Source organism: Oryzias melastigma, linkage group LG3 (genome assembly GCF_002922805.2).
Source record: "Oryzias melastigma strain HK-1 linkage group LG3, ASM292280v2, whole genome shotgun sequence".
Taxonomy (NCBI): domain Eukaryota; kingdom Metazoa; phylum Chordata; class Actinopteri; order Beloniformes; family Adrianichthyidae; genus Oryzias; species Oryzias melastigma.
This window is the reverse complement of record NC_050514.1, coordinates 17662583-17675772: the sequence shown is the minus strand read 5'-3', so window position 1 is coordinate 17675772 and position 13190 is coordinate 17662583. Positions and strand designations below refer to the sequence as shown.

General features: G+C 38.0%; 1 protein-coding gene across 4 annotated transcripts in view; it reads left to right on the top strand.

The window, feature by feature from the left end:
* The window catches only part of mical2a (microtubule associated monooxygenase, calponin and LIM domain containing 2a), a 36291-nt gene that overhangs the window by 7699 nt on the left and 15402 nt on the right, over nt 1–13190 (top strand). For all 4 annotated transcript variants that reach the window (XM_024295620.2, XM_024295619.2, XM_024295621.2 and 1 more), the window contains exons 2-9: nt 827–1190; nt 6505–6712; nt 7582–7698; nt 9793–9894; nt 10950–11105; nt 11548–11648; nt 12004–12261; nt 12996–13111. In XM_024295620.2, the coding sequence (XP_024151388.1) occupies nt 936–1190; nt 6505–6712; nt 7582–7698; nt 9793–9894; nt 10950–11105; nt 11548–11648; nt 12004–12261; nt 12996–13111 (1313 nt within the window). In that variant the 5' untranslated portion in view covers nt 827–935. The remainder of the gene's footprint in view (nt 1–826; nt 1191–6504; nt 6713–7581; nt 7699–9792; nt 9895–10949; nt 11106–11547; nt 11649–12003; nt 12262–12995; nt 13112–13190) is intronic.

The following is a 13190-nucleotide window of genomic DNA, read 5'->3' as shown; positions in this document are numbered from 1 at the left end:
TCCTGCACAGATACTTCTCCTCTTACTGTGCCTGGTCCACGGGACATTCGTATATCAAAGACAGGCTTCTTCCAAAACTTGCGGAAGCTGTGGTCTCCACCCACAGACTTTGATGTCGAGCTCTGGCACAGATTTTCAGATGCTTGATGGTTGATTGAAGCAAAAAAGGGGGTAACTACAGTGAGTTTTATTCTGCCGTTTTGGTCAGAACAAGACCTGCTTTCACACACATACTATGCAATATATAAACACATTTTTTCATGATCTGTCAGTCTATTTTAAACACGCCAAGAATAGAATGTGCTCAAGTGAAACAGATTTCAAAAAACAAAAAAAGGAGTTTTTCATGTTTCACTGTTAATAAAAGAAAAGTCAAAACAGTAGTTTACATTTACCATACCAGGAAGTTTATGTCTGGTTGTGTAAAAAAGGTCTAAAGCCAGTCCTTTTATAGGTTTCTGCGCCGCCTATAAAACACTTTAAGCGAGTAAACATACCTGATGGTGACGGGCCTACGCTGCAGCTAGTGCTAAAAATGTTTCCCTCTGATTCTAACTTGTCTGTACTTGAACTGCTAACTTGCCGATTGAGGTAAAGGATTACCGTTTCCTAAAGATTAGTGTCGATTACTCGTCTGATTATTGTTGTCATGTTTTTCTTAGTATAGAGCAGGGACATTTTGTGGATATTCTTTCATTTTTTTTCTACCAATACAATGAAAGTTTCCAATTTTTTTTCCATAATGTGTGGAAAAAACGTGTTGCCTGAAGCTGTCTGTTGAAGTCTTTGCCATGAGATGACATCAGACTATGTCTTTCCTCTGCAGACTGGGCATGACGGTGCGAGCCAAGCAGAGGGTGTAGCCACATCTGGCAGAAAGGGCTGAAGCGAGCAGGAGCCTCTGCACACCAGACCATCGCGCCGCAGCGAGGACGATGGGGAAGCCGGAGGAGGAGAATGTGGCGAAGCTGTTCGAGAACTTCATTCAGGCCTCGACCTGCAAAGGAGCTCTCCAGGCTTTTAACGTCCTCTGCAGACGCCTGGACCTCGACCCTGCAGACCATGACACTTTCTACAGCAGCCTGAAGGCGAAGGTCTCCTGCTGGAAGGCCAATGCACTTTGGAGCAAGTTGGACAAGAGGATGTCCCATAAGGAGTACAAGAAGGGTCAAGCCTGTGTGAACACCAAGGTAATCTATACTTTTTGTTATCAAACACCTGCTGGAGGGGTAAAATGACACACATAGTCCCTTTTAACATAAAAAAATTAAGGTAAATGCGTTTTCTCTACTTTTTTATTGCTCTTCAATCTTGTTTAGTGTCAATTTCAGAGTTAGGATGAATTTTTAATCAACTTCCATTTACATATTTAAGCAAGAATTGTTGCAGGATTACTATTTTTGCTCACCCTGACTTTATCAGCATTTAAAAATATATTTAATCTACTTAGAAACTCAGGGGCTTGTTTTTCATGTTAAATCTCTTCACTCTGTTATGGATCATGCACAATGTGGTTTGGCTTTATGTTGCTCAAAAATGAAATTTGTTCTTATATGTTGAATGTTATAACATGCATTAAGATTTATTTTTTTCCTATAGATGTGAAAGAGTGAACTCTCTAACTATCTTGAACGGAATCTTAAAAAACAGCAACGAACTAGACAGCTTCCTTTTCTTGATTTTTTTAAATATTCAGATCAGTGTCAGTCAGATATCATTTAAATAGATATATTTAAATAAAATATATTTAGATCAGTGTTTATGAGAAAATCTAAAACAATGTAAGCAAATTGATTGTAAAGCTAAAATAAATATTTGTTTTCCCTCTGAATTCACTATAGGGATGTACAACAAATAGTTACATTTGTGTCGACATACACTCAAATATATGGTTATTTTTCAAAGGGTTTCCATTTCATTTTCTGTTTCATAGTGAATTATTTTTCAACCTTATTATCCTCTCAGGTGTTGCATTTGTGGGAAATGAAAGCAAGTTTTTCTTTAATCCTGTTTCTTTCTGTGAGGTAATCTAGTTCTTTTAGGACAAAGCTTGTGGAGCGGTAGTTTCACTGACAGGATCTTTGTTGTATTAAATCTCCTACTGTCCGCTCGTTGTTTGTCTAAAATCTACATTACACCTTTACAATGGAAGCAGAAGTGAAACAAAGGTGAGGAGCGCGTGTTTCCTTTTCACTGGCAGATCTCGTTTTCCTGTCAGCGCTCTCAACCAGTTTCTTGCCCGAGGTTAGAACCGTTCTCCATGCAAGCACATGCACCGAGTTCTTAAAACTGTTTTGAAATTTCTCGTTTGTCTCCCACTTTTTAACGGATTCCCTGAAGACAGCCTTTTTTATTCAAGCGGAACCAGAAAAACACATAATCTGTTTCAACATACACCTATTTTTTGTTTTAAAACAGAAACCAGGCGAACAGATTGTTCAGAAGTAGAGTAGTTTGCTCAAATATAATAAAACTGCATTATTTAGGAAGTAGATTTCTACCTTCCTCTAGAGTTGTTCATGCTAATGTGTAATAATGATTATCTTCATTTATCCAAACATTACCACTTTGTTTTTTTAAATAAATACTTCACAAAACCATTTTATTCTTAAACAAGCGTTTAGTGTGACGCAGTATACTTAAAAGCAAACACGATGAATACAGCTGTGTCATCAATCCAAAAAGTTTGGAAAATGCCCTCTTTTGATCATTTTTAGTTATAAAGAAAGTCATTTTCTGAAGAACCTGCTTCTCCTTCATGACGACGCAGTGCTTGCATCTGGAACAGAGTGGCCTCAGCAGGGTGTGCGTTTGGTGCTGGGAGGTGGGGGCAGTAATGGTGATGAGGGAGCGTTGGAAAACCTGCAGGAGTGTGATTACCTTTCAGCCATCAGCTGTGCCCACTGTTTTTATTGTACAGAGAAACAGACAGCATCACTCAGCAACTGTGATTATTTGGCTCCAGTTGCAGTGAACATGTTCTCTCTTCTTCACAAGCCTCTCCTTAGAAAATGAAGTTAGTCTCTGGCAGGTATGGGGGGAAACTGTGAAAAGGATTTAGTGTATGCTTTGTTTTGAAAATTATCCAACTTCCGCAAACTCCAAATAGATTAAAAAAAGACGAGTTTTGATTATTCAAATCATGATTTTAAATCAAACAAATAAACAGATTCCAAAGGATTTGCTTCATCATTGTAATGGGAAGATCTGAAATAACCTGTGATTTAAAAGCTTAAGATTCAATGACTTCATAAGACGTGTCTGTTTTCATTGGTAACGAGGCAGGCAGTTTGTTTTTACATCGGTTTTGTGGAGGGGATCATTAGGTGACTGTTTTTTTTTTTTTTTTAACAGCTAAACCACTCCTTTTTTTAACTACATCTCATCATTCAAACCTGTGCTTTACAGGCCGACTCTGTGGACAGCAGGAACACGTTACCATAACATTCAGCTTGTTAGATTTTAGAATAGTGAATAAAATCAGTTATTAACACCAAAGTTGTGTAGGATGATTGGCTACTAGTTCCTATATCAAATGAACTTTTCCCTCAGGAGGAAGTAGACTTAAGTAAGATATTTGTAAAACTGAGGTTTTTAGCCTTTAGCTTTGCTTAGTTGATTTATTTGTACATAAGTGAAAACAATGTGGCATCACAAGCATTCTACCAAATGCTTTACAAATGCTTCAAGTTATGTAAATAATCCCCATACTGGCGCTTACAAATGTAGCAGCTGCTTCTCAGTGTTCTTCAGTTTTGCTAAACTAGTGACTTGACTGCACTGAGAACCACTTAATAAGCCAAAAATACTAATTTTGACAGTCTAATTTGAAAAACCTTAAAGGTTCACCGAAATAAGGTTATTTTTGTTCAAACTCTAAACTTCAAAATACCATGTGAGGAAAAGACAAACACATAGGGGGTAATTCTGTCTAAAAGCTTTTCCTATTGTAATAATTGTTACAAGTTTGAAGTTTACACACTCAGTACATGCTCAGTTAGAAGTTCTTGATGATGATACAGTAAGGTCGCTAAAGTGTTTAGAAACATCTACATTGCGTTCTGCACCGCCTTCCCCTTTAAGTGACCCAAATACCTTCAAAACATTACCCAAAAATGAAACCTGGAGAAGTCACTGCCACCCTGACAAATAAATTGCTTGGATGAAATATGAAATTACATCAAGTATATTTACTGATATTTACTGGAATTTTACAACCATAACTGAATATAATTTGGGTTAAGTACAATTAAGAAGAGTTTTAAAGTCTCTTTTACTTTTCTTATCATGTGGTGACTTGCTAGCTCTGTACAGATAGCATTTGTGATCAAATCAAAGTATCAGTGAAACTTAACAGGAAAGAGAGTGAGCTCCCAGGTGTAAATCTGAGCGGAAGCGTGTGACCTGACTCAGCACATGTGGAACAAGCCCTCAGGAAAAGCCCTTTTTATTCAACGACATCAGTTAGTGAAAAGATCCAAAGCAAACACAACGGGTCGGCTGGTGGCTGATGGAGAGATCAAAACAGTGACATGAGTTGAAAAAAAAAAAAAAAACAATGATGCACAACCTCAGTTACTTTACTTTTTGCACAAAACAGCATACTATAGTGCTTAGTTTCAGTATTTTTCTCAACTTGGTTATAGGGTTAAAAATAGGGGTGTGTATTGGCAAAAGTCTGGCGATGCGATATGTATCATAATACACTTGTCACCATATGATATGTATCCTGATAAATCCCAAGAAAGTACCAGAGAATATTTCACTTTTTCATTTTAAATTATGACTTAAGAATTATCTGAACATTAATTGATTTTTCTCAAAAGTAAAATTGTAAAATACATGTTATTTAAAGATCAAAACATTAAGCACTGCAACTGTATCTGCTGAACAAGTTGCTTTTACCCAAGCAAATTCATGCTGCTTTTCTTTTGGTAATTTAGGAAATCTTTAAGTGGAAAACAAAATTAAGACTGAACTACATATTTGCTTTTCATGAATTAATTAATGAAATATTGCCTTGGCAGTATTTTAAATCAATGCAAGTATTGCTAAATAAAGAATCACGGCATTTCATTAAATCAATATTTTCTTAAACCCCTAGTTAAAAAAAACCCTTCTGCTTTATTTGAGTGAAAAAAAATGGCAACAATAGATCTACAAACAGGTTGTGTTTGTTTTCACACTCATAAATATGTCATCCCAAAAGCATCTTAGTGTGTCGATTAGTGCTGGAATGGTATACAGAATGCAGCAATATTTATGAAGAAGATTGGATTTTGTTTAAAAAGCTCAACTTAACAAAAAAATAAAGAATACAACCACACACACACACAAAACACAATCTCAATCTTAAAGCTCAAAAATGAATTTTGCACTGAACAAAAACAAAAAAAAGGGAAACTTTTCCTTTTCAGAACCCACTGTATTGCTTTTGGGGTCACTGGGTTGCTGGAGCCTATTCCACCTACATTTGGGTAAAGGCAGAGTACACTCTGGACAGGTCGCCAAGTCATCGCAGCGCCACACCATCACACCTAGAGACAATTTGAAGTCATCAATTGAGCCTATGGAGCATGTTTTTGGACTGTGGCAGGAAACTTTAGTGCGGAAGTGGAGAAAACTGTCGTTCGAGAGGTAGACATGCAAACTTCACAAAGAAAGGAACAAGCTGCTATTCAAACCAGGGCTACTTATAACCTTACATTATTTTTAATTTATTTCAGAAAAAGAGATATATTAGGACATGATGTGATCATCTGGAAAGGTAGAGTAGGTTGTGAAGTAACATGATGATATGGTCATGCTTGGTTGTGGAGCATACAGAAGAAGTCATAGTAGGAATCACATCCTTGGTCATATTTTTCTGTAGTCGATACTAATGTGTTCAAATGGGTGTTTGCCAGCAACACATGCGTCAGGTCTTTAATCTTCCCTTCAACGGGATGATGTCATGTTTGAGCCACACAGGCTCAGACAGATGCTCCAGCCTCACTAACCTGACTTCATCCACTTTGTGGTGAGGCTGGAGTATGAAGAACAATGTAAATATGCAAAGGGTTGTTTGCACATGTGTACACTGTTGGGCAATTTTGCAATGATTGCAATTTTTAAGGCGAGTGCAAACTGCCCTTTTTTATGTAATGATATCTACCAGCACTAAATCAAGTCTTGCCTAAACATCAGGTTGTTGGAAGGAGTCATTCTGAAACCAAACAGAGTCTGACAGTTTATCCTGCTGAATTGCTCTTAAACAAAGCTCTAAAGCCTTCAAAGGCTTCAGGGAAGCAGTAAAGTGCTGTTCCCTCATTGTGTTCTCTGGAAGAGCTATCATGCCCATTGAAATGATGTAAACATGTGGGATAAGAACTATTCTTCACCCTCAACATCTGTAGCAAAAGTCTCAGTTCAGTGTTTATAATACCCAAGCATGATGTAACTCACTGCCATGCGTTGTCTCCCTTGTGCCGGTAATTAAGTCAATCTGTCTTCTTGACGTTATAGTGCCTCATCATCGGAGGAGGTCCATGTGGCTTACGGACCGCCATTGAGTTGGCGTTAATGGGTGCCAAAGTTGTGGTGCTGGAGAAGAGGGACTCCTTCTCCAGAAACAACGTGCTTCATCTTTGGCCCTTTACTATTCATGACCTGAGGGGCCTCGGGGCCAAGAAGTTTCACGGGAAATTCTGTGCTGGAGCCATAGACCACATCAGTGAGTATTGGACTTCACAGAGATGAACATACCAACTCGAGTATTTTGTTATTAAGCATGAGTAATGCTCACTTCCATCTCTGGGAACAAGGGTTCATCAGGAAACAAATTTTGTGTGCAGCGATAAGACATAAAATGTAGTTATTTACCAGTAAAACTAAAATAGAAAAGACAAACATTGCCTCTTGGGGTTTTCTTATTTAAGCTGCACAGCTGGAGCCAATTATCTAATTGCTGCTGCAGCGTGCGCACAGCAATTAACTAAGAAGCTGTACTAAGCACAAGATATACAGAGATCTTAGTGGATTTTGAGCATTCTTAACACAAGCCATCTACCCAGACACATTAACCTCTTTACCATTTGCGTGCAAAAGGTTAAAAACTCCAAAAAACCTCACATCTGGTCTGACATGTTTTTTTTCCGTCCACGTTTTGACTTAAAATACTTCCTTGGTAGTACTTTATAATTATTTCCCTATATATCCTCGAAGCTGCTAATTATCCCATATACGGGTGTCAGGTAGCAGGAGGTTTAGCAGAGTTCAGGTCTGTTTGTTGAGCGCACGCTCCCACAGCAGCTTCTGGGGGATCCCCCCCGGCAGCTCCCAGCACAGCTGAGAGATGTAAACAAGTCTTGGGTCATCGTGGAGCCTCTCCTCAGCTGACCCTGTCTGGTGAAACTTAAGACAGGAAGCATACTCATTGTATGTCTGAAACCTTTCAGTGTGTGGTAGAAACCGGCTCAGTAGGAATTATTTCTTTTTTTTGAACGTGAAGGCTAAAACTGTTCATCAAATCAAAATGTGGGGGGGGGTCAGCTTTACAGCTTCAGTCACTCTGAGTTTGTGTTTTTCTTCTTCTTCCAACAGGCATTCAGCAGCTGCAACTGATTCTTCTGAAAGTTGCCCTCATCGTTGCAGTTGAATTTCACATCAATGTGGAATTTGTCAAACTGTTGGAACCACCAGAAGATCAGACGAATGAAGGTATTCATTCATGCACGCACTATGTTTAGGACAGCAAATGCAGGGGTTAGTGTGGTGGAATGCGTGTACACACAACTGCTGGGAACTGATTAGAGGAGCTGGACACGGTGGAGGTATGAATTTAGTAGTAGGATATGGTTGAGCTGCTTTAAGAGAGATGCCTTGAAGCTTTCTACATGGTCTGTATTTACCTCTCGCTCTTTCACTTTGGCTCTACTTTAAGGCCGGTCACATGACCATTTTTATCCCGAGGTATTTAATTTCCTTGACAGCCCCTAATAAACATGAGACAAACATTGGCTCAGATTCTGTTTTTATCAGATATCGTTGGCATAAACCCTGTTATTTGCTTTGGGCACTAAAAAATATCTAGATCCGTAGAAAACACAACAAAATGACATTCTTGGACTGTAAAAGTTTAAAATGTGCTCAAACTAACCTGTTAGCATTGTGAACTGAAGATCAAACTATTAAAGCAGCCTTGTATCCTACTTTGCTGTCAGTTCACTGATTAAAACAAGAACCTTGGCTAAATTTAGACACACTTACCGCTCCTGTTCTGCTGTGAAGGTTGCTCATCTGATTTCATGGAAGGCATTTTTAAAATGTAGAGGTTTGTCTGCATTCTGCCCAGTAGTTAAATGTTAAAGCTAGGTAAGACAAATGGACCATAAAGGATAAAGCGAAAAAGCTAAATTTGTGCTCAAAAAAAGTTAGGGAAAATGATGTTATAGGTGCACAAGATAATGCAGTTTTTAGCCGAAATTAAAAAAAAAACTGCAACATGAGCTCATTAGAAATTCCCCTCTGGGTTGTGGGCAAGACTGTTGATGTAGAAATAGCTCTTTCTCGAGATCCCAGCATTCCTTTGTTTACACTCTCCTGCTAGGTTACAGCTCCTCACAACGCAAGCTAACATTAGCGCCCTAAAAAAAAAAATAAAAAAAAACAGTGAGCAGTATTGGAGCTATCCAACCGTTCAGTTTTGTGGTAGATGCCAGCTCAGACGAGGAAGATGAAGAGGTCAATACATCTTTTTGCCTGCAAGCGGATGCACTGGAACTGGAGCGCAGCATGGAGACTTTGGCCCATCCACCGCGTTTGCTGCACCACAAACTGGGGCTTTTTCAAAGCGCAGGTTTTTGTTTGCCCCTGATCCAACATGGTTTGAATAAAGTAATACTCAGACACTCAGTTATAACCTTAAATTTTTTTTATGTGTGTCCTACATCACCAGAAAATGCTACAAGAACATGTTAAAACACCAAAAATATGTTTGTTTTTTTACTTAAAAACCCACTCTGGCTCAAATCATCTGGCTCTAAACATGCACAACTAAAAATTTGCTATGCTCCAGTTAGCTTGGAGTTGTGAAGGGCTGTAAGCTAGCAGGAGAGAGTGTAAAGTTGTAAACAAAGGAATGATGGGATGTCATTGTAGGGTGCCAACAGTCCCACCCACAACCCAGAGTTCGTGCTGCTCTGCAGAAAAAGTCTTAAAAACTCAAAACAGGTTTCTTGATTTTGACTAAAAACAATACAATCATATTTAAAAGACTACTGGGAACACCTTTACAATAGAAAAAACATAGTTGGACTAGGACTTTAATATTGTGCAATAGGAGTTTGGATGTGGAGTGGTTGGTCATTCATTAAAATAGATGTGTGCAAGTGATGTATGTACTTTTGTGGCTCTAGCGTTTAGTGAAGCAGCAGAGCAGAAGAAGCCACTGTGAGGCTTCATATTGTGCAGAGAGTTTGAAGTATTTTTTTTATTATCTTGTTCAACTAAAGCAACATGTTTAATTAGGAAATTATCCTCAGCTTTCCTTACTCTTTCTGAGTACAAATTTAGTTTTAACGCTTTATCCTTTTAGTTGGAGTGGGACTTTAAACAGCTGAATTAGACCCATTTCCTTTTACAGCATCACATGTGCCACTTATTTATTCTAAAATACTATTTTGGTGCATGGATCTTTAAAGTATTTTTTTTGAAAAAAAAATGATTGAAATAAAGTTTTGTTCCAGTTCTTCTCTAAAGCCTTTCAGAATGACTGTCTGTCTTTTTAGTGTTTGCTCATGCTTGTTCTTTCAGGCGTTGGGTGGAGAGCTGCAATTCGACCTGCTGATCACCCCGTGGCTAACTTTGACTTTGATGTTGTGGTCGGGGCCGACGGGCGCAAAAATTCACTGGAAGGTAAGAAGGAGGCTAGAAAAAGGGCTGAGACCTGCAGGATGTCTCAAGGTTGTTCTGTACCTTTTGGCCTGATAACATTGAGCTGATAAGGGAGTGAAACCTGCTGCCACTCCCAGACTGTTGGACACGCTATTGGCATGCAAAAAGTGAAATAGGAGAACAAGTTGGGTCTGGTTTGATTTTATTGCATCATCTATAAATGCTTAAATTCTTATTGTTTGAATGATGTGTATTTAGTTACTTGTTGATGTTTATGTAAAGAATTACAGGGAAGAGATGATGTAATTCAAGTTTTAATTTTATTTATACAATTATGGCTGAAACCTACCTTTTGTTAAGTTGTGCTGTATGAAGTCATTGATCTCTCCCAGTGGGAAAAGCACCAAAACACCGTACATAAATAGACCATTCCTATGTCTGAGTACGGCAGCTGATGGATTTCTGATGGACTGGCTCCAACTCCAACCGTTTTTCATCCTTCTATTTAGGATGCTGTCATCGAACAACCAATTCAGAACAAATGCTTATACCATAAAAGGGCATTTTGGGTTAGCACAAAATGTTTAGCTCATTCCCCAATTATGACAAAGCCAGAAGGATGTAATTTTCCACTGCTGGTTTGCCTGCTTGCACGCTGCCTTTTTGCCCCATCTGAGGTAGCACAATCTAAAACAATAAAATCTGTTGCTGTTTTCGAGACAATGGACGAAATGTTAAATGTATCTCAAACTTCATGTTTTTGTCTTGATATAAGGATTTTTCTCATTCGTCCTTTACCCGAAGTTTAAAAAAAGTGTGTTTGAGTTGTCAAAGGGTCTTTTTTTTTTTTTAAAGTACAAGTATCTTAGGAAGGATTATTTTAATGATAGCTATGGTAACAACTTAATGGCTTGTCCTTCTTGAAGTACATGATTTTTCCCTCCAGTTTGTTGCCTTTTATCCGTAAATAACTGCCTCGTAATTATGGTTTAAGACCAGATTTCCTTTGGTTTGAACAGAAGAGCCAAAAGGAAATGTTAAATCCACTCCTCTCTCCTTGTCTTCATTTTTCCCAGGTTTCAAAAGGAAAGTGCTCAGAGGAAAACTGGCAATTGCCATTACAGCAAACTTCATCAACAATAACACCACCGCAGAAGCCAGAGTGGAGGAGATCAGCGGCGTGGCTTTTATCTTCAACCAGAAGTTTTTTCTTGATCTTAAAGAGAAGACAGGTGGGGAGTCACTCATAATTTGACCTTTCCCCTGGCAGAAATCATCAACCTGGAAAAAAATCTTTTATCTACTTAATATATTTCTCAAATATGGGAAAAGGTTTTAAGAAAACACATAACCACAAAAATATCAATTTGCTTTAGGTGTAATGTTTGAAATGTAGGAAGGATAAATATGGAAAATATCTCAAATTTAGTGATGAAGTAAAAGTTAATTTTAATGTTTTTTTTCTAACTTTTTCCAGAGAAAGCTATCTTATTGCAAAAAAAACAAACTAGAAAAATAAGAAGTAAAACAAATGCAGAATCAAAGCTATTTAAAGTTGAAACTTTTTTAAAAATCATTTTAAAACAATCAAAGAATAATCTCAATTTGTGCCTTAAATAATAAAAAAAAATGAAGAAATACTGAAACTATTGTACAGTATACTCTTTCTTTCAGGTATCGATCTGGAGAACATTGTGTACTATAAGGACAACACACATTACTTTGTCATGACTGCCAAGAAACAAAGCCTGCTGGAGAAGGGAGTTCTCATAAATGTAAGAAAAATGTGAATTCATCAATTACTTCCTAAGGTTTTTTTCCCTTTATACGCATTTTTTTTTTTAAGTGAAAAGAGAGCCTACTTTACAGCATTTAATTTTTGTCCCGGGCTTGTCAGACTGTGACTGACTCAAAATTGTCAATATGGAGGCTTGAAGAAACTATTAAGCCGTCTATTGGTCACATTTTTTTGTCCTTAATTGTGTCTGACAATCAATCACCTTTAACTAACTTTGTTTAGAATTACACAGACTTTAATAAAGCAGTTTCGTAAAAAAACTAAGAGTCAATAATTAATATGAAAACACAAAGCCGATTTTTTTAACTCTTTTTTTTTTTCCTCCCAATCAGGATTATGTTGAGACTGAGATGCTGCTCAGCAGTCAAAACGTCAACCAGGAGGCTCTTCTGAGCTACGCCACAGAGGCTGCTGATTTTGGCACCCACTACCAGCTTCCTACGCTCAAGTTCGCCGAGAACCACTGTGGGCAGCCGGACGTAGCAATGTTTGACTTCACAAACATGTATGCCTCTGAGAACGCTGCTCTGGTCAGGGAAAGACACGGACACCAGCTGCTGGTGGCTCTTGTTGGCGACAGTCTACTTGAGGTAAGACGATGGCTCTGTGATGAGTTCAGATCGTTTCAACCTGCTGGGCAGGTGTGTTAAGGTGTTTGATGACAACCTTTCAGGTTTTTACTCCAGGGGATTGCCTTTTTTGGTGCCATCTTATCAGGAGACAAAGATAGCATCAGAATGTGACTGACTCACATGAACTCATGTACATAATGCTCATTTAGGGAGTTGTCTATTACGTCATTTGCAGGGTAATCATCCCTACAGTTTTATTATATATATGTCAGAAGTATTTAGTGTCTGAAGTCAGAACTTTGGTATGCAATGGTAAGGCAAAACATGTTTCAAATTACAGGCAAGCGTAAAGCTCAGTAAGAATAAAAACAATGGTTTAAATGAAGCCTTTTATGCCCCCATACTGTTTTTTTTAACTGCTTTCATATTTTTTTTTTACAAATATTTTTGTCTGCTTACTTGTTATAGTAAAGGGAATTCACTCATACATCTCTTTGAGAAATAAATCAAATAGTGCATTGTGAAATTTCTCTTAATGGTTTATTATGATGGTATATGTTTTATATTTATAGAATTCAAACTGTACCTTTTTTAAAGAAACAATCAGAATAAGCCTTTTATACCACCTTATTTTTAATTAAATTTTTTTGTTGCTTTTTTGGATTTACTTTCATTTCAGTCAAAAGCTAATGTTGCCTAAAGTTCAAACACCGGCCTCACAGAGTCATGATTTTCTCTTTGCTCCCCTCTAGCCCTTTTGGCCAATGGGAACAGGGTGTGCTCGCGGCTTCCTGAGTGGATTTGATACAGCCTGGATGGTAAAGAGCTGGGCTGAGGGCCGATCAGTTCTGGAAGTTTTAGCAGAAAGGTAAAAAATACGTCATTTTGACAAAAGCATTGCATCTTTTTGAGTTCCAGAAATAAAGTGACACAAGTACCATCTTTTC